The sequence below is a fragment of the Camelina sativa genome, chromosome 12 (assembly GCF_000633955.1).
Source record: "Camelina sativa cultivar DH55 chromosome 12, Cs, whole genome shotgun sequence".
In the NCBI taxonomy this organism is placed as follows: domain Eukaryota; kingdom Viridiplantae; phylum Streptophyta; class Magnoliopsida; order Brassicales; family Brassicaceae; genus Camelina; species Camelina sativa.
This window is the reverse complement of record NC_025696.1, coordinates 19,156,683-19,184,236: the sequence shown is the minus strand read 5'-3', so window position 1 is coordinate 19,184,236 and position 27,554 is coordinate 19,156,683. Positions and strand designations below refer to the sequence as shown.

At 34.5% G+C, this 27,554-nt stretch overlaps 5 protein-coding genes across 5 annotated transcripts; 3 read left to right on the top strand and 2 right to left on the bottom strand.

Annotated features, from left to right (window-relative positions):
* On the top strand, window positions 1,948-4,979 carry LOC104732193. The gene is made up of 6 exons (XM_010451727.2): window positions 1,948-2,521; window positions 2,742-2,907; window positions 3,322-3,498; window positions 3,587-3,670; window positions 4,150-4,231; window positions 4,311-4,979. Exons 1-6 carry the CDS (start codon window positions 2,169-2,171, stop codon window positions 4,733-4,735), a joined length of 1,287 nt encoding a protein of 428 aa, XP_010450029.1. The 5' UTR covers window positions 1,948-2,168; the 3' UTR covers window positions 4,736-4,979.
* LOC104732194 (CRM-domain containing factor CFM3B, chloroplastic-like) lies at window positions 4,928-8,966 on the bottom strand. Its single transcript, XM_010451728.2, has 9 exons — window positions 7,930-8,966; window positions 7,303-7,786; window positions 7,096-7,226; window positions 6,518-6,964; window positions 6,245-6,401; window positions 5,853-6,145; window positions 5,641-5,700; window positions 5,441-5,536; window positions 4,928-5,339 (listed from the first exon to the last, which is right to left on the bottom strand). The coding sequence occupies exons 1-9, from the start codon at window positions 8,782-8,784 to the stop codon at window positions 5,103-5,105; spliced, it is 2,760 nt and encodes a 919-aa protein (XP_010450030.1). The 5' UTR covers window positions 8,785-8,966; the 3' UTR covers window positions 4,928-5,102.
* Window positions 9,097-11,007, top strand: LOC104732192 (DNA-directed RNA polymerase subunit 7-like protein). The gene is made up of 2 exons (XM_010451726.1): window positions 9,097-9,258; window positions 10,190-11,007. Exon 2 carries the CDS (start codon window positions 10,206-10,208, stop codon window positions 10,803-10,805), a length of 600 nt encoding a protein of 199 aa, XP_010450028.1. The 5' UTR covers window positions 9,097-9,258; window positions 10,190-10,205; the 3' UTR covers window positions 10,806-11,007.
* On the bottom strand, window positions 11,493-12,061 carry LOC104733652 (agamous-like MADS-box protein AGL97). The gene is made up of 2 exons (XM_010453216.1): window positions 11,836-12,061; window positions 11,493-11,782 (listed from the first exon to the last, which is right to left on the bottom strand). The coding sequence occupies exons 1-2, from the start codon at window positions 12,059-12,061 to the stop codon at window positions 11,493-11,495; spliced, it is 516 nt and encodes a 171-aa protein (XP_010451518.1).
* Window positions 18,206-18,928, top strand: LOC104732191 (nuclear transcription factor Y subunit B-3). The gene has a single exon (XM_010451725.2). The coding sequence runs from the start codon at window positions 18,385-18,387 to the stop codon at window positions 18,856-18,858; it is 474 nt and encodes a 157-aa protein (XP_010450027.1). The 5' UTR covers window positions 18,206-18,384; the 3' UTR covers window positions 18,859-18,928.

Sequence of the window (27,554 nt, the reverse complement as noted above, 5' to 3'; positions counted from 1 at the left end):
GCAGAGAAACTCAAATACTAAAATTTCTTAAATTGACCAACATTTGTTACATTTATTGCCATAAAATCTTAACAACATCTATACATTCCGATTTTTCCAAAAACAACTCTATCCATTAAAGTTTTAACCCATTAAATTTCCAAAACTATTTTTATGGATGCTAGAATCTCTCATATTTAAATGATATACAACAGATTTTCCATAACAAAAGTTTACAATATCCATAATTATATTAACATTAATAAATTTCCTAAACCGAAAATCCAATTATAAAATGTCACATTAAATCTGTTGAAAACCCCCTAGGGGTGAACCTTTGTATTCACCTCCTCCCTTCTCAACCAATCACAATGTTCTATTTAATATTTTCTTTACAAATAAATCAAAATTAATATTTAAAAGCAAAACAAATTAAAGAAACAAATTCTGTATACTTTTATTTAAGGAAAGCTAAATATTGATTTGGTTTAGATTTTAAAATTAGAACAAAATTATATGTCGGTTTGGGTTTACAAATGAGATGGTTAGGGTTTAGATTTTACAATTAGAACGAAATTATATGTCGGTTTGGGTTTACAAATTAGATGGTTAGGGTTTAGATTTTACAATTAGAACAAAATTATATGTCGGTTTGATTTTACAAATTAGATGGTTAGGGTTTAGATTTTACAATTAGAACGAAATTATATGTCAGTTTGGTTTTACAAATTAGATGGTTAGGGTTTAGATTTTATAATTAGAACGAAATTATATATCGGTTTGGGTTTATAAAAAAGCGGTTTAAGTTTTTAATTTTATAATAATGTACACTGATTTTATTTCCTTATATAATAAGGAGGTGAATGAAGAGGTTCACCCTAATTTGGTTTATTTTTTATTTTTGAGGAATTACCTAAAAATTGAAATTTTATTAATTATCATAAACTATATATATTGACATGGAAAAATTATAAACTATATAAAAATATGCTAATTTGGTAAAATAATTAATATAATTAAACTTGATAAAAAAACTTGGTGAGACGGGTAGCATTAATCCCATATAGAAAGTTAAGTGGATTTTTTTTTAAAACACTTTTAGATGTGTACCAGAAGATAAATGTATTACTAGACTATAGATATACTACACGGGTTAAAACCTTGAAATCCTACAAAAATCATATACTTTGAATACTTATATCAAATACCTGTAAAATTTTATATTTTTAAAATTAATAAAATAATAATTAAAATAACAAATAAATGCAATATAAATTTAAAATTTTTAAAATTAAAATATTTTCTCGCAGTGTACCGCGGGTTAAATCATAGTATATAAACATTAATTAATTTCATATCAAAAAATTCTACTTGGACATCAACATAATCTAAATGGGCCTAAAAAAGGCTTATACCAACTAACAGTGAAACAATAGATGGGTATAAGCTATTGGCCTAACCACTGTCTAAACACATAATTACCCCAACATCCCAGCAACACACGTGAATCACTCTGCGAACGTATCTCTCCCTTATCCACTTTTTTCTTTACGTTTTTTTCTACACGCTCCCTTATCCCCGCGTCTCTCTCACCTCCTCATTTGGGTATATTCTCAGTAAAAAAAATCTTATTTTTTTGCTAATAATCCGTTCAACAAAAAATTTAACCTTCTATAATCTATTACATTCATAACTAATTAGGCTCTTAATCTTATCCTAATGAGTAAATGACCCATTAGTATTTGACAAAACGTTGCTTCTATAATCTAAAACCCAACAACAATAATTAAATATTGAGAGTATATTCCTCTCATTACCGAACACAAACGCGCTTAGATCCGACGCGTAGTTAATATATTGTCGGTCAACGAAAGCGCCACGTCATCTCCACCGTGCTGTATCCCCTATCATCTCTTATCACCCGCCATTCGCCAACGTCGTTTCAAGCACAGCAAATATCATCTTCTTTTTTTTTTCCGATTAAAATCACCAAACCCAATTAAATTAATTAAAAAAATTATATTATCCCTTTCTTCTCCGTCGTCTTCGTCTTCGTCTTGGATTCTCATGATTCATGTACTTTTAAATTTCTGGCGATCTTAGAATCCCATTTTCCTCCGGGGAATCTCACATTTTTCCTCAATCCGAATCGGGTTTTTTTTTTTTTTTTTTTAAAAAAAACCACCGCCATGGATGAGACTTATCGTGATCTGTCGCATTTTTTCAAGAACCCTTCGTTTACAGAAACATTCGTCGACATCTTGCTATGTGCAGTCCCGATTTGGCTCGCTGTTATGATTGGTTTATTGATCGGGTGGTCTTGGCGTCCTAGATGGACCGGATTGATCTATTTAGGGTTTCGTTCTAAGCTTCGGTTTCTATGGACTGCACCTCCTGGTTTTGGTGCTCGTCGTCTTTGGCTTGCTTTCACCGCTCTCTCTGCTTTCTCCGTTTGTCGCACCATCTGGTCTAGGAACGACAACAGAGCTAATAAATCGTCGGTTGGGTCTGCTTCCCCTGTTGAAGAAACTGATGAATCGGGGTTAGTGTATATGATATTAGCTGAAGCAATATAGATATACAAGTTTGGTTCTCTGTTTTAAAACGTAACGTTTGCTTTTTAATTTAGTTAGATTAAGGTATTTAGTTTGCATTATCTTTTAGTATAGCAATCACATTGGCTAAAGAAGTGATTTTTTTTTTTTCTTTTGGTTAATTGATTTATTGATTTTGGTTATAATCTGAGGATATTTGTATTGCAGGGGTAGCAATAATACAACAACGGTGACAGAGGATATTGTGACAGAGAATGATTTAGAGCATCTGCTTCAGCTGCTTGAAGTTGGGAATGCAAATATGGAGTGGCAACCTATGATGGATAAGACTACTCCTAATATGAGCTACCAGGCTTGGCGTCATGAGCCTGAGGTAATCTCTCATTTTAACTCTTTGCTTTGTGTTCGTTTTGTTATTGTACTGACTTAATATCATGTAGATCAAGGAAATAGCTAAGTCATTGAGTAGTAGGCGCAAGATACTTTGTTGGAAAAATGAATCCTTTAGAGAAATTTGTTAGACATATATGACTCAGAGGCCTGGTTTTAGATCATTGGTAATTATTTGTCTATCCATTGAGGTTTGTAATAGTATTCATTGTGTTTCCTTGTTTAGCTTTGGTTCCTTTTGGACACCATGTGATGCATTGCTGCATGTGACATTTTTGTGACTTTTTATTTGAAACTGTTTTCTTGCTCTATAGAATTGGGGGATTTTTAATTACTAGATGATAGAAACATTTTATCTGCTTGTGTTTTTATCCTGAAAGGTTGTATTGTTTATCAGTCAGGTCCAGTTATTTATCGCAGTCAAACTGTGTTTGAGGATGCGACTCCAGATGTTGTTAGGGATTTCTTCTGGGATGATGAGTTTCGACCTAAATGGGATTTTATGCTTGCCAACTTCAAAACTTTGGAGGAGGACACTCAGACAGGAACGATGATTGTCCAGTGGAGAAAAAAGGTTTCTGGACTATTGATACTTTGGTCATCTTTGTAAACAACTCCCAATTTAAAAACTGTTGTCATTTACTAATTTCTTTTGCTTGCAGTTTCCTTTTTTCTGTAGTGACCGAGAGTATATCATTGGCCGGAGAATATGGGAGTCTGGAAAGAAGTACTATTGTGTGACAAAGGTAATGTCATACTACGTTCGCTTGTTGTTGCCTTCCATGGATGGATTGTGTGTAGCATTTATCTCTGTAGGAGAAAGAACATCAAAGTTTAGCTTTGAGATTCTAAATGCTTGGAGATACTTCTGGACATGGGACCATTGTCTCTTAGTTTCCAGTTCTATCAAGTTTCAATGAATCATCACTATATCAGTGAAAAACATGGGTCATATAAAGAAAAGTCCAACATCTGTTTCACCTAAACATCACATTAAGTTTTTATGCTGAAACAATGCTCAAAGCTCAGTACTAAGGCGCTTATCTTCTTTGATATTTCATGGAACATGCTTCTACTTCTCTGGGAGATGCATTTTATGGATATATCAGAGAAGATAAGCGCCTTATCTATATAATGCATAAGGTTATCTTCTTTGTTAGGTTTATCCAACTCTAAAGGAAGTTCAAAGCTCAGAACTATACCTAACATCTGTTTGATATTGTAGGGAGTTCCTTATCCAGCTCTACCAAAGCGTGATAAGCCAAGGCGTGTTGAGCTTTATTTCTCGAGTTGGGTGATCAGAGCAGGTAAGCCTTTTAAAATGCAAGTCTTCTATGTTAAGCTGGGATATACTTTGTTTTTTAAGCAAATATAAAACAAATGCAGTTGAATCCCGAAAAGGAGATGGACAGCAAACAGCTTGTGAAGTATCCCTAGTCCACTATGAAGATATGGGAATCCCAAAAGATGTAGCAAAGTTAGGTGTCCGTCATGGCATGTGGGGAGCCGTCAAGAAGCTAAACTCTGGTTTACGAGCCTACCAGGCTGCCAGAAAATCAGGCTCACCTCTATCACATATCGCCCAAATGGCAAGGATCACAACAAAATTGAGCATGGATTCTGCAGAATCATCATCAAGAGATGAAGACAGAAGCAGGGCAATGGATTATGCAAGGAGACAACGGGACCATTTGAGAATGGACTGGAAATGGGTCGTTGTAGGAGGTGTCGCTTTGGCTTGCGGTCTTCACACCGGGGTCATTGGTAAGGCTTTACTCGCTGGAGCTGGCCAGAGACTGGCTCGTAGGTGAAAAATCTTGTCGTATTCTTATTATATCTTCCCTTGACAGAAAAGAGAAACAACATATACATATGTAACCCAGGGAAATGTATTTTTCTTGCTACTCCTATGAGAACGGCATGTGGTTTTGATGGTGAACCATGTAGAATAGTATCTTGAAACTTGTGGGTCTAAATTATTTGAGTCCTATCTTGTTACAGAGGAGAGTGAGATGTGTATTTTATAAACTATATAAATCTACATAGCTTCCGAAAGCTTAAAATCTTTGCATGTGACGCACTTAGTATCTTTCACTATTGATCAACATCGAGCAACTCAAAACTTATCTCCCGCATCAATTCACTGCACAGTGCACTCAAGCCGTTCTTTGTTACGGCTTATGGTTGCACATGAAGGTCCTCATACTGCTGATCTAAAGAGGTTGTTTCTGGTGTTGTGGAGGATGCCAAATCATCACCAAACTCAGTGTCTGATTCATCTGAATCCCAGAGTTCATCATCTGAATCAAATCCAACATCTGTTTCAGATAGTGAACCCTTGGTCTGGATCTCACCTTCTTCACCATCTTCTCCCTCGTCTTTGTATGTATCTAGAAACACGTCATCTTCCTCTCCCTACAACAAACAAAGAGAACAAGGGAATATGAGACCTCAAACTCAAAATTTATGATGGAAGTTTAAGAAAATAAAGAGATTGTAGGGCAAACATATCATACATCTGTTTCTTCGGTCTCTTCATCAGAAGAATAAGCCATGTCAAGTTTCTCGTATAACGCTTCATCTCCCTTCTCTTTTACAAGTTCAACTTGTTCCTGACAGAATGGATTCAGGGTCGCGGGTTAGCAAAAAATTTCAGAACAAGAATATGCGTTTGTTGTTTGATTAGTAAATGATATATAGATAATTCAAACCATACAATTTCAGCTCTCAACTTCTCTGACTTCGCCTGTACCGCCTCAATGTGTTTAATGAGAGCCTGTTGAATAGAAAGTATCAAAATAAGGAAGCAACCTATGTGTTAGTTCTTGAGGTTTATCACCTAATGGGTCGCAAAAAGTAGAAATCAATGATAATTTTGCAGATTTTGAGATCAACAAACGTTGTTGCATAATTTTTGGTATGACCAACCTCACGTTTTTGGAGCTCAACAGAACGTGCTAAAGCTTTCCTCTTTGTCAAGAGGTTTTTAGGCCTCATCATAGAAGGACGCTTATAGTCTTTTCCTCTATACACGATTACGGCATAACCTTTCGAAATCTTGTCAACAGAAACCAGGATACCTCCGCTCTCGGCTTCAAGGGCCATTGCCACTTTCTTCGCACCCTCAAAAGTTTTAGCCTTAACAAGAATCTTGATCAGCTCCCGATATTTCCAGTGCAAGTGCATGTTCTCCACAGTCCCATCAAACACCCCTCTTCTACCTGAAGTAATAAATTCAAGTTTCTCAGACGAGTCCATATCCCAAAGAACACAGGTCAAACATACTTAACTACACAACACATCCGAAAAAGATGGTTTACCAAGAAGTAAGAAAGCTTTCATCTTCAATCCGAGCTTTTGGAACATAAATCTCTCTTCCTCAGTTATGCCCTCAAGGTCTGTTCTCTGCTCTGCTGGCTTCAGAGATTCCTCCACCTTAGCTAAAGCCCGTTCAGCTTTCAGCAACTTTTTCTCAGCCTAGAAAAGTTCATTTAAAATTTAATAATCAGTTTAATTCCAGGAGAAATCTCTTTACTCAGTATGTGAAACATAACTTGACAGGTAGGAAGTACAGGGTCAAGTCAGGAACTTACAAAAGCAAGTTTCCTTTCCAACTTCCTGACAAGTTTTGCAGATCTCACTTTCTCAACCTCTTGTCTCATTTCCTCCACATGATCATCGTTATCCAGATTCTTTCCCCACTTACCAGTTGCATCAAGAGTTTCTCCAAGAGTGCCGGCATAAACAAGGTTTTGATTAACTTTAGCACTGGGGACAACCAGAGCCAATGATGCTCTTAGTCGTGCCTGTTCCTCTTCGTCTTGCAAAGTCCTAGCAAGGTTTTGATTAGCTTTATTAGTTGGAACAACCAGAGCCGATGATGCTCTTAGACGTGCTTGTTCCTCTTCATCTTGCAAAGTCCTTGCAAGCCTCTCCTTCTCCATTAATGCTTCAGCTACATCTAGTGACAAAAAATTCTTTCCTCTGTAGAAAACCAAGAAGTCTTTGTTCCTAGAGAGCAGCATACCTCCCGTCAATCTCTGCAGTCACTTACCAAGATCATGATATCAAACATCAAGCATCAAATATGGACACCTTCTAATTTGTTCTAAAACCATGTACATTAATATAATAACAATTACATGTGATTCGGTTCTGAATCCTTAATTACCTTGATGTCCTCAGCCATTCTCTCACTGGTAGTCAGTTGTACACCACGTTTGAGGGCAACCTTGGCAATCAAACTCTTTTGCCATAACTTAACCATGGCTGTTGCCAACCCTTGCATCTGTCTACTTCGACCTGTACATCAAAAGAAATTCTCACTCTTCAAAGACTTTGTTAGACTCTTCAAAAAGTCATAAAGGAAATCCAATACCTAAAGCAAAGTGTGGAGGTAGAACTGTAGCAAGTCTTCTTAACGCGGTTGCCTCCTTTGTTCCCAAAGTTGATCTCACTCCATAAGGAAGTGCTCTGAAAGGAGGTTCGTAACCAGGAACGATCCCTGGAAGCAAATCAGCATCAACAGGTAATGGATAAGCTCCCTGCCAGTCCGTGTACCGAGGACCAAGACCCTCTAACAGTTCATTTATTTCATCTTCATATTCTACTTCCTGTTGGGATGTTCTGTCATTATTTCCCACAATGGTTGTCTCCTTCTCTAGCTGCTGAGGAAGATGCACTTGTTGAACTCTACGATCAACTGTACTTGTACTTGTAGGTAATGAAGACGGTGATGCCTCTGTTCTTCTGGATATTTGCTTGTTCAGGTTCCCTGATGCATGCCTGTTGCTGCCGCCTTTGTAGTTGTACAAGGCCATAGAAGTCCCTGACCTCCAAATCACCAAACCACCAGTTTTTCTCTGTTACAGTGAAGACATAATTAGTATTACACTAGACCATAATAAAAAAGGACACAAGAAACAAAGTACTACTTCTCAATTCCTTTTACTTATGAATCTAAAAACTCTATATATCATGATTGGGGGATCATAAGAGTAAAAACCTCTACTATCTCATGCATCCTTCTCATGTTAAGTGCACTTGATCCTTCAACCTTGAGTCTCACAATCTCTGAGCTCTTCCACTTGTCCTGAATTGCATCTACCACAGCCTGAGTAACACCTGCACCCGTAACTCTCATCCTGCTCTTTGTTCGAAACATCACATTTCTCAATCGGGTCATCTCTGATTCCGAAAGAGTCATCTCCGCCAAAGAGTATCTACTCACCTTCTTAGCTGTCCACTCTCCATTTACCAACTCCTTCTCATCCTTAGAACTCACCTTCTCCCAAGGAAACCTAACTTCATCATTGCCTTTAAATACACCAAATGGTGATTCCTCCGAGAATCCACCTCTTTCTCCTTCTTCTCCAACATAAACCCTATCCTCCACTGACCTTTTCTCAATCCTTCTCTCTTGTTCAACTTCCTTATCCTGAAACTGACCATCATCTACAAATCCATACTCTTTCAATCTCTCCACAATCTTCTCCATTGTACTACTACTCCCACCACCACCAACATCACTACTTGGACTACTATTCTCACCACTCATAAGACCTAAATCCGCAAATCTCTCTTCTTTTCTACGATTCAACAAAACCTTTGAAGGTCTATACTGACTCTGCTTCTGTGTTCTATTCCAATTCTCATTCCTACTACTTTCACACGATAATCGTTTAACCTTTTTCATATAAGAGAAACCAAATCTCCTCGAAGTAGCACTGTTATAAGAGCTGAGTGAAATCGATGAATTGGTTCCATGGAACTTGCAGAAGGAGCTTCCCAACGAACCGAATATTTTCGCCGAAGTAGTCATCGTCGTTGGACAAAAATGGCGACTTGAACAAATCGCCATTTCTGACACAAAACACTCTCAATTGGGTACTCAAATAAAAATAAGATTCCGCAAAGTTACAACAAAAAAAAGTCTTGAGCTTTGATTCCTTGAGCTAACGATACTACGAAAGCTCTTAGCCTGTGTTATCCATGGCGGGGAAAGATGTTCGAGATGATTACAGGGTTGTTTGGATATTTGGTTTATCTTAACCAGGCCAAGAACAAAGCCTTTTTAACAAACATGGTCCAAAAAAAAGGCGCATAATAGAAAGTTATAAGTGAGTATGGCTAATATGCGCCTCGTATCAGAAATGAAGAGAGTTCAGTAACGCACGCCTTATGACTGGATCTATATTTTATCAGTCGAAACAGAGAGATAAAAGTAGAAATCTCTTTGTTTTTGTATGATAAATCTTTTGCGGGTGCTTCTCTCTCTGCCCTTTACGATCTCTTGGTTCCTGTCATCTATGTGATATCATATTTTGGTTTCAAGGTTTGATTTTTCGCTTGCTACTAAGTTTCTTTTTTTTGCATAAATTTCGCCTTTTTGCTGTTCTTTTTGTTGTTGAATATTTCGTTATGTGTGCAAAGGTTGAAAATTTTGGTTTTTTGATTTGGCATAGATGGGTTTTTGCTTCATGATTTTTGAAAATTAGAGGGAAAAATTCAAACTTTTTGATATTCAGGATGTTGGGTTTCACTGTAAATGAGGAATGGTAGAGAGTAGTATCGAAGGGTGTGTTTCAGTTACTGTTGTAACGTTTTTTTTCTGAATTGGCATTTATGCCTCCGCCAATTTGTTGTCATCAGTCGAAAAGAGATTTCTTTTGAGTTTTTGAGATCAGACTGTTACATGTTTTTCTATTCCTAGTTCGTGTTGGAATGTTGGATAACATGTCTATTTCTCTGGAAGGTTTTGTGTGGTTTGCTTTGAGAATGGAGAAAGGAATCTTCTTGTATCTCGTTAGGATCATTTTAGATTGTGTGATTATCTCTGAAATTATTTGATGCAGTTTTAATGCTTTTTTGTTTTGTTTCTTTTTGAGTACTTTGCTTTGAATTGTGTCTCTTGGTTGATTTCTCTGTTCTGATGTAGAATTGAGTAAACTGATCAGTTAACTCTTAGCAGCTCTAAGTTCTTCTTATGCAAGTACCATATAAGGTTAAATGCTCTAAGTTGAACCTATATAGCCATCATAATAATTGGTATCTGCTGTTGATTTAAACGTTATGTTTTCTCTATGGCCTGCGTTTTTCCTGCTTTATAATCTTTATTGAGGGCCTGATGGGTTATCGTTTACACTTTAGGACTCATTTGGGGTTGTGGTTTTTTTTTATGAATAATGTGTGACCCTTATCTACTTGTGTCTGTGTCTTGTGATATGATTGCTCTTTGAACCTATTAATCTCTTGTGGTTCCTCAGGTGACAGTTGAACCGGATGTTTTCAGAAGTAGAAATATCTCGGGACGTGGCTATATGTGCCGAACACTTGAATGGCCAATCGCCTCACCAACAAATTCTATACAAACTTCTCCAAGATCTAATACACGAGAAAGCATGCAGGGAACACGGATTCTATCTCGGCATCACCGCTCTAAAAAGCATCGGTGACAAGAAGAACAACAACATCGACAACGAAGACAATCATCAAGCACGCACCCTCACATTCCCGGTGTCCTTCACATGCCGCACATTCTTGCCTGCAAGAGGAGATGTCTTGCAAGGGATTGTAAAACAAGTATTGTGGAACGGAGTTTTCATCAGGTCAGGACCACTTAGATACGCATACCTCTCGCTCTTGAAAATGCCCGATTACCATTATGTCCACTCGCAGTCTGACAACGAGAAACCGTATTTTCAAAAAGATGATCTCTCCAAGATCGCTGTTGGAGTTGTTGTGCGGTTCGTGGTGTTGGCTGTGCGGTTTAAGGAGAGACCACACAAGAGAAGAAACGACTATTATGTTCTCGCGACTTTGGAAGGCTACAGGAAAGTTGGTCCCATCTCTCTTACAGGTTCGGATGAGCCGTACATGTGATTTGTTGTATTACTCCTAAGTTGAAGTCTTTAGATACTTGTTGGTCCTAGGTTAATCTCAGTTTCACTAGGTTTTTTCTTATTTGTTCTTTCGTATAGGTGAATGAACTCGTCTGTTTCTCAAGATAATGTTATAGTCACATGTATGCTTTTGTTGTAATACTCATTGATTCTACTGTTAGCTATCAAATTAAAAACAGATATGATTAGCTGTTAAAACATACCCGAGGAGATTCATAAAACTATGAAACTCCAAATGTATTTAGAACCTCAAACTATATCACTAAGCCAAACAGAAACAGAACTGGTCCATAAATTTCCAACAGAGTATATGATCAATTTGGTTGAAGCTAAATCAGATCGACAAGAAATATCTCTAAACCGAACCCATCTTGGTTACACTTACATGTACATGTTGAATTGCGTTGGTGGTATCTTCAAACAGCATCAAACTCATTGAAAAAGATCATCCTCATCCAAACTTCTCTTAAGCACCAAACCATCTCCAACACCTTAAGAATAAGGGAACATACAGTAATTGTATTCGTCATCACCATGGAGACATCTTCCATCTCCGAAATCATCAGCAGACTCTGGATGCTCTTCTGTGGTCTCGTAAAGCCCATCGAACAAACTCTCAACATCTATGAATTGATCGAGAACCAGCTGCTCTTGTTTGGTGTATCCATCATCCAAGGTTTCCTGTAGCCATGATCTGATCCTGTTCTTTAGCGATCTTGTTGAAATGATCTATAGGTAAAGAATCTGATATTGCAGAAGTGGACTGAAGATTTAGGGTTTCGTGTAGAACAAGATCCTCCTTCTTGATGTTGTTGTTCTTCACGTCATCTTGATGATCTCTCTGATTCACAGAGTCCACACGATCACGCAGTTCTTTCAGGTTTTTCAACAACTTAGACATGGAGTCGATCGCACCCCTCAACTCCTCTGGATCCTCTGATTCAGCAAGATCCTCGTCTTCCCACCATAACCCCCTAACCCTCCAAGATTAACTTCTTCACGAAGAGAACGCTGATCGTTGAGAAAAGCAGCAACAACACCATCAACGGAGGAGTAGAAAGAGGCGTGAGAGTTGGATGAACAAGGAGTCGTCAAGATCGCCATTTGTGCACCGGAGAGAAGACAAAGCTTAGAGGCTTTACGGTAAAGACCAGTACGGCGTTTGGAGAAAGCAACGGCTCGTGACTCTTTCTTCTCAATCTTCTTCATCGGGATTTTCTTCCTCTTGCCTCCCATTATGTTTTCTACAGTTTCACAGAGATTTTGATTAGGGACACACCACATGCACAGCACACACTCGCTCTCTCTCTATTTATAGATAGGGTATGTAACAAGAAACCCTGAAACAAAAAGGTTTGATTTTTTTTTCTCTCTTTCTTTTTAATATACTCTTATTATACACATATACTAGAAGTTTAAGATTTGCACAAATCAACACATCGTTCAAACGAAGATTAAATGAGAAAGATATGTCCACATTCAGATTCATGTTCAAACCATTATAAAACAGAGCAAATTAAACTATAACCAAACGTGCACACCAATCTGATTTAGTTTTTTCATGTTCCAAGAAACTTAATTAGTGAACTAGCTATAGCATGATAAGGGAGTGAATGATTCATAACCTATAATTGTAAATTTATATATAGTAAATGGTATAGCATGATCAAAGGAGTAAAAAGACTCTACAAATCATGTGTACCATGGGTTTCACATTTTGTTTGACTTTAAGGTTCTGTTTATGTAATGAGTTTGAGTTTCTGTTCTTGTTAATTTGCGAGGAAGAGGCGAGGGATTTGTGAGGTCATTAGGGGTTTAATTCTAAAGTGAAGTTCCCAGTAAACATCAAGTATACGAACAATGAACTTTCCAAAACATAGGAAATAATAGAGAATGTATCACTAAGAAAATAAATTTGATGCAAAAGAATATATACGGTTGAAAGGGATATGCGACGGATATCTAACAGAGCCTCGCAGTTCCCTCCCAATTTGCAAGGGATATGCGATGAACCCTAGCCTCACGCTTCCCTCGTAATTTGATCTTTTAAAGGCAAATTAAAGAAGAACATTACTTACCAACATCAAGAGACAAGAAACTTTGGAGATTAAAGAATATATTGGCATATGCTGAAAATTGCTAAGATATTTAAATAAATTTGTGATGTCATTAGGGTTTAAGGTTTAGGGTTTAGGGTTGATAAGGGTTAATGGTTTAGGGTTTGAGTTTAGGTTTAGGGCTTAGGGTTTATAAGGGTTAATGGTTTAGGAATATATTGGCATATGCTGAAAATTGCTAAGATGTTTAAATAAATTTGTTAGGTCAATAAGAAAATTAATTTGATGCAAAAGATTATATACAGAGCCTCGCAGTTCCCTCGCAATTTGCAAGGGACGTGCGATGAACCCTAGCTAATCCCTCGGTAATTCCTCACGCTTCCCTTGCAATTTGATCTTTTAGAGGCAAATTAAAGAAGATAATTACTTACCAACATCAAGAGACAAGAAACTTTGGAGATTAAGGAATATATTGGCATATGCTGAAAATTGCTAAGATGTTTAAAAAATTTTGTGAGGTCATTAGGAGTTTAAGGTTTAGGGTTTAGGGTTGATAAGGGTTAATGGTTTAGGGTTTGAGTCTAGGTTTAGGGTTTGAGTTTAGGTTTAGGGTTAATAATTTAGGAATATATTGGCATATGCTGAAAATTGCTAAGATGTTTAAATAAATTTGTTAGGTCAGTAAGAAAATTAATTTGATGCAAAAGAATATATACAGAGCCTCGCAGTTCCCTCGCAATTTGCAAGGGATGTGAGATGAACCCTAGCTAATCCTTCGGTAATTCGTCACGCTTCCCTCGCAATTTGATCTTAAAGAAGAGCATTACTTACCAACATCAAGAGAACTAGCTGATAGAGTTTAAATGGATTATTTTTGTTTCTTTAGCTTTTGATGGAGTATATTTTAATGTTGGTATGGAAAATGAATTTTATTAAAAGTATAAGGGTGCGAGGGATTTGCGATGGACTTCTGATTGAGCCTTGCAGATCCCTCGCAAAGTTGGTGTATTTTAATTGGTCAATTTGTCGGTTGTTGTGACTGATTTTGCGAGGGATCTGCGATTACTCCATGCTAATCCCTCGCAAAATTGGTGTATTTTAATTGGTCAATTTGTCGGTAATTGCGACTGGTTTGCGAGGGATCCTAGTTATTCCGTCGCAAAATCTGCGAGGGAGTTACGAGAGCACAATATATTTATATATACAACCGATCTATGGTTTGAGCGAAGCTCAAACTCACCCTCACAAACCCTAATCTCTCTTTCTTCTTCGTCTTCTCCGGCAAACCCTTGCCGATCTTCTTCATTATCTCAATCCCTAATCTCTCCGTCAAACCCTAATCGGCTCCTCTTCCTCTTCTCCGTCAAACCCTAATCGGATCCGTCAAATCCCTAATCTTTGTCTTCTTTGTCTTCTCCGTCTCCGGCTGTCTCCATCAAATCCTAATCGGCTCTTCTCCGTCAAGGTATTAACCCTAATCTCTCTTTGTCTTTGTTTCTACCCTCCTTGTCAAAACCCTAATCTCTCTTTCTTCTTCGTCTTTTCCGTCAAACCCAAACCCTAATCAGCTTTGTTTTCTTCGTCTTCACCGCTCTTCTCCGTCAAGGTATTAACCCTAATCTATCTTTGTTTTCTTATTTCAATTGTTTTTATTTCAATTGTTTCTAATCTCTCTTAGATCTGATTAAATTGATTTTGATTTTCTTGTAGATGTTCAATGGCAACGATTACACAAGGTTCCTGTCTGATCAAGGTGTACCCGCTCCCACCGGTTCTAACCGTACACGGACTCCCACCGGTTCTACTTCTCGCCGTTCAACTTCGCAACCACTACCTCAGATGCCATCTTATCATACTCCTTCTCCTTCACCCTCTAATGTGAATCTTGGATCTAGGGAGCATCCGGAGGTATCTCCACCCGCTCGTTCGTCTTCCACAAGAGCTTCTACATGTCTCAACAATCTTACACTGGAAGAGTTACTCGATAGTCATGGGCGTGGAGGTTTAACAAAGCTTGATCCGCGTCGACCTCCAGGAACTCTCTGGTAAGCTCGATAGTCCTGTCCAATTATTTGAAGTTTTTAATGATAGTTGCATGAGAGTTACACTTGAATGATAGTTGTCTGTTGAATGATAATTGCATGTTGAAATTGAAACCGAGTCATTCTTCATTTAATTCGAATCATTCTTCATAGTTGCATGTTACATTTTCATTCTGAATCATTCACTCCTTTCATTCTGTATTTTGTTTGTAGGTTTGACCAAGATACCTCTATTGCCGCAACTGTTCAAAGCATCTTTGAAAGAGATTTCAAAGAGCCTCATGCCAATTGGACACAGACGCCAACTACAGTGGTAGACCGTTGGTATAAAACTTTTGCGGTAAGTCACGACTTGTTTGCTACTTTACAATATGTTTTCTTTGTCGTTTTGAAACCAAATACTAATTTACTTTTTCTTTGGACGCAAATATGTAATTGGGATAGTTGCATAAACGATAGAGTTAGGAAGGAGTTTGAAGACAAGCTTAAGGACAGGATGTGTGATCAAGTGTCCAGGTGGAAGTTAAAGTGGAAACTAAAAGGTGATGAGGTAAAGCCATAGTGGATTGATCCTCAGGTATGGGTGGTCTTGTTAAATATTGGCTTGATCCCAAATAAGAAGTCAAAAGTACCAACAGCCGGAATGCTCGATATCATGATCTTGATGGCACCGGCATATATAAGCACCGCTCAGGCCAAACCTCTTTTAAAGCTCGTGCTCGCAAACATGTAAGTGTTTAGTCATTCTTTTTCAGCAGCATTGATCTTGTGGAAAATCAATACACTAATCATCTATCTCTTTCTCTGTTTCAGTGTGAGCTACCTGGTGAGTTAACTCCTGATTTTGTACGCATCCTAGAAGAGACTCATCAAGCCTGATGGAACTTTTACGGATGGAAAGTCTGAGTCTCTGTTCAATGAGGTGTCGTCCAAGATTCAAGAGTTGGAATCTGAGCTTTGTACCGGGGATAATGGAGAGAGCACTGCTTCTGGTGGGGTGTCCATTCATGTCAAAAATAAAATTTACACATCGGTAAGTTGTCTGTTTTATGTACTTTGAATGTCTTTGTTTTTGTTTGAGTTTTGTGTTTGTCTTTAAAGTTTATTGTTGTGTTGTTGTTTTGGTGGTAGGTTGCTCCAAAGAAGAAAAACAGGATTTATGGGGTTGGTTCTTTGCAGTTTGAAGCATCCTTTAGCAGCAGCGGTCCACCGCCTATGTCTCCAGCTAATGATCCGGTTCTTTTGGCTCAGAAGCTAGCTGCCGCTGAGGAATGTATTCAAACTTAGGTGACTCAAATCCGACTAAGTGCAGAGAGGATGCATAGCTATGATGCATTCTTCGAGTATCTCGCTGAAAAGGATCCGGAATTTGCTGTCAAGTTTCGGAACCCGACACCGACCAACCCAGAAGCCGGAGAACAGGGCAACACCGATGGAACTGTTAGCGCCGGTAGTGGAACCGGAACAAGAAACATCACCTCTCTCTCTGAAACTTTTTAAACTCTTCCTTTAATCCCAGTGTTTTGTAATGTAAATTTTTTTTGAAGACAATTTAAATTTCATTTGAGTTGGAATTTATTTTTTTCTGGATTTTATTAAGAATTTTAATTCTATTCCCAATTCTGAGTTGAAATTAAAATTTCATTTAATTTTAATTCAGTTTAAATTGAAATTAAAATTTCATTTCATTTAATTTCAATTTAATTTTAATTCTATTACAAATTTCAATTTAATTTTAATCCAGGTTGCAACGTATTTGCGATGGATGAAGTTTCTCGCAAATTGCTTCAGATTTTCGAGTCAAAAGGTTTCTCGCAAACTGCTAGTAATGTGCGAGGAAAGACGTCCTTGCAAATTGCGAGGGAAAAAATTCCTCACAAAAGTTGCGAGGGATTTGCGAGGAATTGTTGTGCCTTACAAATCCCTTGCGATTGTTGATTTGGGAGGGAATTGCGATGTATTCTTCCATCGTAAATCGATTATTTTCTTGTAGTGTTGTATAAGGTATGCGTATAAGACATGAAATCACAACCGCAACATATGAGTATCTATCTTTCTTGTCTTATTTTTTAAGTTTAGGATCTACCATTAGACCCATAAAATTTAACAGTTTCTTAATAAAGTCTTTAATTTAACATTTTTAAAAAATTTATCATTAAAATATTCTTAAACAACTTTGTTAAAAATCAAGCACTGGAGCTGCTCTTGTTAGTATTATATATGGTTTTGTTTAGTATGGTAGGCCGAAATTTGGAAGATTATTTGATGTAGTGGATCTTTTTTGTGGATTAAATAGAATTTAGGTGTTCATGAAACCCAACAATTAGAGTTGTTGAAAATAAAAATAGAATAGAGTAAAGTAGTGGAATAGAAAATTAATAAGATCAATGCTCATTCGGCGGTAGGAGAAGAGAGAAAATGTAATTTATATATACATATAATGATATAATATATGTTTGCTAGCCCTCCACAACTGTATCACCCGTTTGGGGTTAGATTATAGTAAACATATGATGTAAAAAATCTAACATATGTTAAAAGGATATATTGATGAGATTGATGTGAAAGATAATGAGACTTGCTTTTTTGTTGTAGTAGCGTTAAGTATTTGTATTTGTATATTATGGTCTTAGACCATTTGTACTGGCAGTACCGATGAGCGTTACTTTAAATAATATATTTTATTATTTTTTCTTTTAATATTATTATAAATTTAAATAATAAATTTGGAAAAAAAATTAACCTATGAGAAAATGACAGTTGGTGGAGAACCGATCCTCACGGTGCCAGGAGAAGAAACGTTACTTAATTTTTGTGTACCTTTATTATTATAAGTAAGATACTAAGGTTACAGGGTTCATTTGGCGTATGCTTTGTGTATTATGATTCTCAGGTGCTAGAGAAATCTTAGAAATGCGTGTGGTAGTTATGAATTGGTAACATATACCAAACTGATTTAGTTAACTGGTAATTATTTTGGGAAATTAATTCTCATAAAACATAAACATCATTTGTGTATGTTCACAAAGTCACTTGCCTTGCAAGAAGCCAGGGTGAAATATGTGGCTCGCTCCCGCATTCTTCATTCTATTCCTCTCTTCTCTAAGGAGAGAGCATTTTTTTCCAACAGATGCAAGGTCCACTTGAGATACGAGCTCTAGAAAATTTACAAAGAGAGAGAGTCCGGTAACATGCGTCTTGTCTCAAAGATACATATATACCCGGGCATATATATAACCAAAACTCAAGTTTTTATCAGAAAGCCAAACCGAAATAAACAGAACCGGTTATCAAATCTCTTTTTCTATCCAAATAACATCCACTTGTACTAATCTTATCGACAAACAAACGACCGATAACAGCCCACGTGTCATCACGATACGATTATTATCCTCTCTGATCCAACGGACCCAAAACATCTATCTCTCTTTCTCCCACCCTTTTGTCTCCTCGATCTAAGATGGCGGATTCGGACAACGATTCAGGAGGACACAAGGACGGCGGGAATGCTTCGACGCGTGAGCAAGACAGGTTCCTACCGATCGCAAACGTTAGCAGGATCATGAAGAAAGCACTTCCGGCGAACGCAAAAATCTCCAAGGACGCTAAAGAAACGGTTCAAGAGTGTGTATCAGAGTTCATAAGTTTCATCACCGGTGAGGCTTCCGACAAGTGTCAGAGAGAGAAGAGGAAGACGATCAACGGAGATGATCTTCTCTGGGCGATGACTACGCTAGGGTTTGAGGACTACGTGGAACCTCTCAAGATCTATCTGCAAAAGTATAGGGAGGTTGAAGGCGAGAAGACGACTACAGCCGGGAGACAAGGCGATAAGGAAGGTGGAGGAGCTGGTGGAAGTGGAAGCGGAGGAGCTCCGATGTACGGTGGTGGCATGGTGACGATGGGGCATCAATTTTCTCATCATTTTTCTTAATTATTATTTTTTAATTGTAAAATGATAAAAGCAAACTATCATTTGTATTAATTAAATATATATAAGTTTAACTTTTAGTATATATTTATAGATTTTTTTAATGTAAGTAGGTCATTCAACACCCACTTAAAAAAAACTGATAACATTTAAATTTAACTATGATTGGGAAGCTTATGGTGGAATCAAGAGGAAACATCAAGTGAGATGAACATAGTTATTGGTTTGAGATTTTAATAGAGTTTTAATTAAAAACTTTAAATGATTTTAATAGAGTTTTAATTAAAAACTTTAAATGTTATGTAGAATATGTTGTTATTAGATCAAAATTTTGTTAAATTCTATTAAAGTTTAATGTTATTAGTTTGTGATTTGTAAAAAATTATTTAAAATCTCAACAAATTTGGGTTATTGGATTTAAAAGTTTTGTGTTATTCATTTAAAATCTCAACAAATTTGGGTTATTAGATTTAAAAGTTTTGTGTTATTCAATTAAACAAAAGAATCTAGGATTGTTAATGAATTCAATTATTATGTTATTAGTTTATAATTTTACACACTTTCTTTACAAAATAAAGTCATAAAAAGTATCACAAAAATACGGAGTAGGGTTTAGGGTTTAGGAAGTTTAGAACTATATAATACTTTACAAGATTTTAGATAACTAATCAACAAAACTATATAATACTCTCTAGCAATCTTTAAAAATATTTTATTTATTCATTTTTGATGATTTTGTTGAAATTTTCAAAATTATTTATAAATTAAAATCCAATAACACCCCTAAGGGTTAGGCATGCATAAGTTTTTTAAATGTTAAGTTGATTCTCAAACTGAAGTTATACTTACGTTTAAGTCAATTCTAAACTGAGGTTAGAATTATAAAAACCGACGGTAAAATTGTTTTTTGTACGTGACCATTCTCCTCTAACATTAACATATATATATAATGATATTTTTTTTTATATAAAATGAGTTATTTTCTAAATGGGTATTTGTTGGCCCAAGACTTTCAAAGTGAGTATTTCTATCCATACTCTCAGAATTAGGCTTTTTCAAAATGAAAACGACATTTTTACCCCTGTCCTGTGTCAGTTAGTTGTCCTGTGTCCTATGAAATCAAAAAGGTAATACAAGGCTGACATTTTACTAGACAAGCTAACAACTAACTGACACAGGACATGCTCTATTTCTTACACACTAAAAAGGCACTTTTACTAGACAAGCTTAACTTTAGATAGTCAAGTTGCACACCTAAAGCAAAAGGTTTAATCATGACTTGAGGTTTAATTAAAATCTTCAAAAAGGCTGAAGGCATGGGAGCTCTTAAAGCAGCTCGTAATATCACCGCACAATCGCCAATAGTTCCACCTAATTAAAACACCTACACAAACTCATGATTACGTTTATTATTGACATGGATCATAGAAATTTATATAATAATGATTTAGAGGTTTGAAGGGACTCTTGCCTTTGTCATGAGCATCAAGCATCAAGATGTTTCCTTTCTCTTTCTAATAGCTCCGAAAGAAGCATTAGGCTCGTGGTCATCAACTTTTCAGAGGTTTGCTGGGAGAATTGAACATGGATCCTTTACTGAAAGTGAGTATCATCGTGACATCAACCGGTGAGGTTTCGTCGGTTGTCCCAAGACGACCTTAAGGGCACTAGCCAAATCTTCTTTCTTTGCTTGTTTTTTTCAAGCGTGAGTGATTGGGAGAGGGAGAGAGAGAGAGACGAAGAAGAAGAACAAGCAAGTGAAAAAAGAAAAACCATTACCAGCTCCCAATGTTGTTCTCTCTGCAATCATCCTTCTCTCCCAATTTTGATTTCCCAGAAAATTATGTTGATTGAGGTATACCGTATGTCTATGCACTTCTATGTCTTAAAATCGTACAAAATTCTACCTCATACCCTAGGATTTGATTAATCATATTTTTCAACTAAAAAAACCAACAAAGTCTCCTAAAATCATTTAAAGTAGCATTCCAAAAAAAAGTTGTGATATTTTGAATAACATTATATTTTAAGTGAATTCTATAAATTATTGATTGAATAATAAGAGATTGTACATGATTTTATAGATATTCTAAATTGAATAACATAGGATTTTTAAAGATTTTTAAAAATCATTAATTGAATAACAAGTGATTTTAAAAATCCTCTAAAATCCTTTAAATTGTCAAGTTCAATACCTCCCTCTAAATCTGTAAGTATGGACAGAAAATTCTAATTCTACAATACTAATGGGAAAAAATGTCAATCTCGCAATTAACTCTATAAAAATATGTAAAATAATTTCTGTATTTTAATGGAAATCAGAATATGGGATGTTTACTATTATTAACTAAAACTTTGACCAATTTATTACGTGTGAGAAAAAAATATAGTCAAATACTAATCATTAATTAATTAACATGTTTTATGACCAAAAAAAAAACAGGCAAAAAATCAAACATATTTAAAGTATTTCTCAATTTACCATGTTGACTGCTGAGAATGAGATAAAGCTTTTTCAAACATTAAAAGTCTATAAATCGACAAAGACATACACATATATAATTAAGTAGTAATTTGCAATCTATACTCTGATCCCAAGTATACTCAGATTGATACAATACAATACAATGAATCTTGCGTTAAGCATTCTGTTTCTTATATTTGTTTCATGTTTTGGGTCGAATCAAGCTAGTACATGTCATAAAAACACTGTAGCTTTTCAAAACAACCTTTTTTCAAGTCAAAGTGTTCTAAAAGTCCATTGCAAATCCAGAAATGACGATTTAGGTGATCATTTTGTAAAATTTCAAGGTCCTTCATACAATTTTAGCTTTCATGATGGTGTTATCTTCACGACGATATTCAACTGTAACTTGTGGAAGGGAGCACATATGGAGTATCAAAAGAATTTTACTGCATATACAGGAGATCCTATTTATAGTTGTGGCGCGTTGTACACATGGGATGCACGAGACGATGCTATTTACTTGTCAAAAAATGGTAAGGCGGAGACACTTATGTATAGTTGGATTAAAGATTGATGGTCAAGATGCTAAATTCTTATTTCATCTAATAAACTATAATCATGTTGCGTTTTTGTGTGTTTAAATTGACAACATAATGGATCTTATCTATGTTTTCTTCTAACATCGGTTTATGAGTCATATGTACATATACAATTAGAAAAAACATACATGCACATTAGAAAACTATCTCAAACGTGTTCTTTTTGTTAACATGGCTGTGTTATATTCAACAACCAAATGTAGCATTTTAAACCACTAAAAGATTGTAACATGACTATAGAACGAAATGAGAAGAAATCTGAGACGAAATTATTAACTTCTGGTCTAGGATTTTGGTGATAATAGAAAAAAAAATCATAATTTGAGCATCGTTCTACATGAGTAGAAAGATAATCAAGAATCATTAAAGGGATCTCAAGATGGCTATTTGAAATTTAATCTCAATCTGCCACGATTTAAAATTTGCGTCAAAACATGTGGTTACAAGAAAAACTAAACGTAAAGGCATCTCCAACCCACCTCTATATTTGCTTTTTAACTCTATTTTAGAGCAAAATCTACTCCAATCCATCTCTATTTCTACCTCTATAATAGAGATCTCTATTTTTTCCTCTATATATAGATGAACTCTATTTTTTCCTCTATAATAGAGTTGAACTTTTTTATTTATAAAATGGTCCTTGAACTTTAACACTTTTATATTTATGATCAAAATAAATAAATTATATATTTAATGGTCCTTAAACTTTTAACACTTTATTATTTTATATGATGCAATGTAGTTCTTTTAATAAATGTGATATTTAAATAATATTTATGAATATTAAAAATTTAAATAATATCATCTATATTATTACTTTCACAGCATTTTTGAAAATAAGGCTTGAATTTCAAAGGTATTTACAACCAATGCCATTGCCATTAAAATAATTTTTAAAAAATAAAACAAAAAATCAAAATATGCAAAAAATGTATGTTAATTAAATATGCCCCTCCGACAAAAAAATAATTAAATATTCTCTTATCAATCCAGTATAATTTTCCTAAATTATCCCACTCTGAACCTAATTTTCTGCAAAACTAAACAAAATTTTCGTTTTTACTCTATATTCATTTCAGTCAATCATATTCAATTGCTTCAAATTTTTAAATTTAAAAGAAAATTCCTCCAGATTTTCCAGTCTTTAAAATAACATTACCAAATAAAATCCCTAAAAAATACATAAAACAAAAAAAATCTTAAATTCCTAAACAGTCAGATTTCTGTATATCAATTAATTTTTATAAATGTTTTGAATATATTATTTAATAAACTTTAATAAATTTAAATTATGATGGGACGGGTTATGATCGATATTCTTATAAATTTAAAATGTCAATAATTCTTCGCTACGACCATCGGTATTTTATACTAAAAAGTAATAAATTTCTATACTAAAAAGTAATAAATTTCTAAAGTTATAATTTATATAGAAAATATAGGGCTGTGGTGTACCGTTAAAAGATGGTCCTTACAATTAATTCTATCGAGATTACGGATTTTAGCAAGGTATGTCTGCGGTTGGCGGGTTGTCCCAAAAACTACAAATATAAGATTAAAATAAATATATTATATATAAATATATTTTTACATAGTTATGTGTATATAATACGTAAAATATGTGATAATGTGAGGAAATTTAATTTATACCAATTACGATATTTACAAAATATCAATATTAGAGTTATTTTAAAGTTTCTTTATTTTTTCTTTGCCACTAAATTTTTTAAAAATAATTAATATAAAATTTAGGTTGAGAACATGCTTGGGCATAACTTTAATGATCATGATCTTAGCGGGTTGACCCGCTGCGGTCCAAGAAAAAAGAAATGTGGACCGACCTATTTGACACATCTATATACATGATTATTATAAACAAACTGGTACAACTTAATAATATAAGTGGATATTAATAAGTTTTGTAATGAATTCTGGCTCATCCTCCGAATATTTTTTATCTTGGATTGGTGAAATTAATTTATAACAAAAACAAATTATTGTATTGTATATGAACCGTAGATTAAATTGTAGAATTAACAATCAAAATACAATTATGCAATCTTAAATTTAAAATAAAACATAAAAAATTAACTAATAATTACAATTTGAAATTTAATGATTTTAGTAAAAAAAATAATGCCGCGGTGTACCGCGGGTTAAAATCTAGTAATTTTATAAAAGTTTCACAAATACTAAAATAAATGGGTTAGTTTGCAACTTTTATAAGTAAAAGGTATTAATACTAAAATAAAAAGGAATCTCTACGAAATATTCTTTTTTAGAGGAAAAAATAGAGGTATCCATTGGAACAAAAGTCATTTCTATTATAAAATTCTTCTATTTTAGAGGTAAAAATAGAGAAAACCATTGGAGATGGTCTAAGATACTGAATTTCTTTTTCCCTCAAACATGAGCTATAGTGAGGTTTTTTGTGTGTGTTTTTGTGTAGATATATGTACTCTAATATATATAATTCATAAATCGACACCAAATACAAGAAAATTATTGTTAACTTTTTGGTGTATATATACTTTTGATAAAGTATATACTTTTGATAAAAACATGTGGTGTTTGTTATAAACAAAAAGACAACTAAGCTCCTCATAAGGTAAGATTGCAATAAGAACTCAACTTCATCAAAAATAATTAATGATTAGTCAATTCGTACTTGAGTTCTTATGGTGTATCATTTTTTTATTAATAAATCGCACCATCTCTAGCATCCCATGTGTGTCACTCACCACAGTTAATATATAACTCTGCTGTTTATGCCGGGAACGATTGATGATACTCCATCCAATCACCCTTAAACAAATTACAATCAAATACTCTTTGGAAGATGATATTATCATTGAAACTAAGACCGTGAATGGAGAACACATAAGCGGGGCATTTTTTGATATTTTATCAATTCCGCAAAAATTTCACCATTCAACATAATTATTGTATTTGAACGTTTTTCAAAAAAAAAAAGAAAAAATCTGCAGAATTGACCACTGCACAAAGGCATGGACCGCTTTTCAAATGAAACAAGTATTTTATCCAGTGGATTTACAAAAACCGCACACAAGATATTACACTTTTTAATTAATATAACTAATATCTTATTATATAAACCTTGACGACAATATTACTTATTAACAAGATCGTGACACGTGTCAATTATATCATTCAGATGTTGACACATGTCAATTCATTATTAAAATTTTAAAAAATAAAAATATAAAAATTCAAAACCTAACCTAAAAAGGTTTTATATAAAAGTAAATAGATAAAATAAAACCTAAATTTATTTAAAAACTAATTATAATATAAAAAAAAATATATATATATATACATATACCATAAAATTCAAAATTATAATATTGTTTACTTATTTTAATTTTTAGTTGCTATATTACAAGAAAAAGATTACTTTTTATATAAGATAAAAAAATGATTGTGAAACTTATACAATTAGTTACTGTTTCTAAAAAAAATGTAAATACTCACTTTTACATAAAAAAAAAAGATTGTTGAAGTAAAAAAAAAAATTGATCGTCTCATATTTTTTTCACCAATCAAATAATTTATTCAAAAGACTGCTATTGTAATATATATGATAGGAGTATGTAAGATTAAACGTATGCGTTTTTGTAACTATAAAAATGTTAAAGTGAAAAGACATATAATAGGTTATTTAATGTGTTCATAAAGATAATGTGTTGGTAGTAGTTAAGACTAAAGAGTATATTTTAATAATAAAATATATTTACGTGTACAAATAAACTTTTAGTGGTAATGTAGACAGTACATTTGTAAATGGTATACATAAGTGTATTATAGCAAAAAAAAAAAAACAACTATTTTCTATAACTAAAAGTTCATCTCTTTACTTTTTATACATTGTTTTTTACTTACAAAAATTATTAAATATATATTCTTTGTTAAATTTAATTTAATTTAAATACTTTTGAACTCATCAACAACTATTTTCTTTAACTAAAAGTGTATCTATTTTTTTTTTCAAACAAACAATAAAGTAAAAGGAATTTCTTCGGTAATTTGCCCAAGCCAGAGGGAAGGGGTTTACAAAAGAACTTCAGAGATAAGAGAATGCGAAACACGGGCAAGATAATTCGCCTTCAAATTTGTCGCATGCGGGATCCAAGAGATGGAGAATAGTGGAAAAAACTCCAACGAATTAAACTCATCAAGCAAGTTGAAGAAGGATGGCCAATATTCAGGGAAATGCATCATAGTGAGTAAACTCAACACGTATGCGCTCCATAGCCCACAACAACGCTTCTAACTCTGAATGTAGGGGGGAGGGGCTCTGTCTTAGACACTTGGCCCCCAACAATGAGGTTCGCTCCTCACCAACGCAACACTTCCAGCCCAATCCTGAATGCTCATTGGTTGCTTTCCAAGAACCATCAATTTGACAACAAGGTGAAGAAACATCCGAGGACGGAGATGGAGCCGACATGACCGCCGTAAAAGATAGCGCCTCTTTCCAAGCTAACTTATCGCCCAAAGCCTGAGCAATTATATAATTTGTCTCGATCTCTAAACTTTAATTTTTTTTTATGGCCTTCCAGATTGCCCATAAAAATCATGGTAATTGAAGAAGTTGATCAGGATCACCCTGTACATCCCTCCAGAAAACAAAATCCAAATTTAAGTACACCGACTAATATGGAAAATCCCCTAATGAGACCGGAGTTAAAGATAAATCCTAAACTTCCCACGAGTGAGGAAAAAAAGTAATTAATAGTCTCAACTACAGAGTCGCACCTTTTACATCAGATATTTACATTGGACACTTCAGTGTATCTATTTACTTTTATAGATATTTTTTACTTACTAGAAATACTTACTTTATATTCTTTGATAAATTTTATTTTATTTTTAAAATTTTAAACCCGCACATCGGACGAGTTGATTAGTTTGTATTTATAAAGAAGAAAACAAAAATTTCTTCCTTTGATACACTGCACGGAACTGCCGGTCATGCTGCATTTCTCGCTCATGAAACGGAAGCGGAAACAGAAACGCTTGGAATCGCTCGAAGTCGTCTTGGAATCAGAGTTGGAAGCGTAATGGAAGCGAACGGATCAGAGTTGGAAGCGCCATTGATGTAGATCAGAAGCGTTGGTGGTACAGATCTGAGAAAGAAGACGAAGGTTTCAATAACCACTCTATTGGGCCTATTATTTGTTTAGTCATTTTTGGCCCAACTTAGCTTAGTGATATCTTGTACGGTTAATTTTAAGACAAGTCTAATGTAGTTTAAATTAAATCATAGTGGTCAATGTTAATGTAGTTTAAACAAATGTTACATACCACTAAATTGATTATTGATTTTCCTTTAAACGCATATTTTAAGACATGCACTTCAATTTTGTTGGAATGTATAAATTATGAATTGGATAGTTGTTTAAAATAATTTATTTAGTATGATTTTATGTTTGTTAAAATAATATATATATATATATATATTCACACTTCCTAAATTAAACTTATTTGAACTAGTAACTGATTCAATAATAAATATGTATTATTAGAATTTAATTTTCAATAAATTTTGGTATTTTAAATTCAGAAATTAAAATATTTATTTATTAATATAAAATAAATGAAAATATATACTT

Excerpts from the sequence above, each read along its gene's own strand:
- LOC104732192 (XM_010451726.1), top strand. The coding sequence starts at position 10,206 with ATGTTTTCAGAAGTAGAAATATCTCGGGACGTGGCTATATGTGCCGAA.
- LOC104732193 (XM_010451727.2), top strand. The coding sequence starts at position 2,169 with ATGGATGAGACTTATCGTGATCTGTCGCATTTTTTCAAGAACCCTTCG. Across the intron at positions 3,499-3,586 it reads TTGTCCAGTGGAGAAAAAAG|TTTCCTTTTTTCTGTAGTGA; the intron begins GTTTCTGGACTA and ends TTTTGCTTGCAG. Across the intron at positions 3,671-4,149 it reads AGTACTATTGTGTGACAAAG|GGAGTTCCTTATCCAGCTCT; the intron begins GTAATGTCATAC and ends TTGATATTGTAG.
- LOC104732191 (XM_010451725.2), top strand. The coding sequence starts at position 18,385 with ATGGCGGATTCGGACAACGATTCAGGAGGACACAAGGACGGCGGGAAT.
- LOC104732194 (XM_010451728.2), bottom strand. The coding sequence starts at position 8,784 with ATGGCGATTTGTTCAAGTCGCCATTTTTGTCCAACGACGATGACTACT. Across the intron at positions 6,402-6,517 it reads TGGAAAGGAAACTTGCTTTT|GCTGAGAAAAAGTTGCTGAA; the intron begins GTAAGTTCCTGA and ends GAACTTTTCTAG. Across the intron at positions 5,537-5,640 it reads AGAAGTTGAGAGCTGAAATT|GAACAAGTTGAACTTGTAAA; the intron begins GTATGGTTTGAA and ends CCATTCTGTCAG.
- LOC104733652 (XM_010453216.1), bottom strand. The coding sequence starts at position 12,061 with ATGGGAGGCAAGAGGAAGAAAATCCCGATGAAGAAGATTGAGAAGAAA. Across the intron at positions 11,783-11,835 it reads TGCTTTTCTCAACGATCAGC|ACGAGGATCTTGCTGAATCA; the intron begins GTTCTCTTCGTG and ends TATGGTGGGAAG.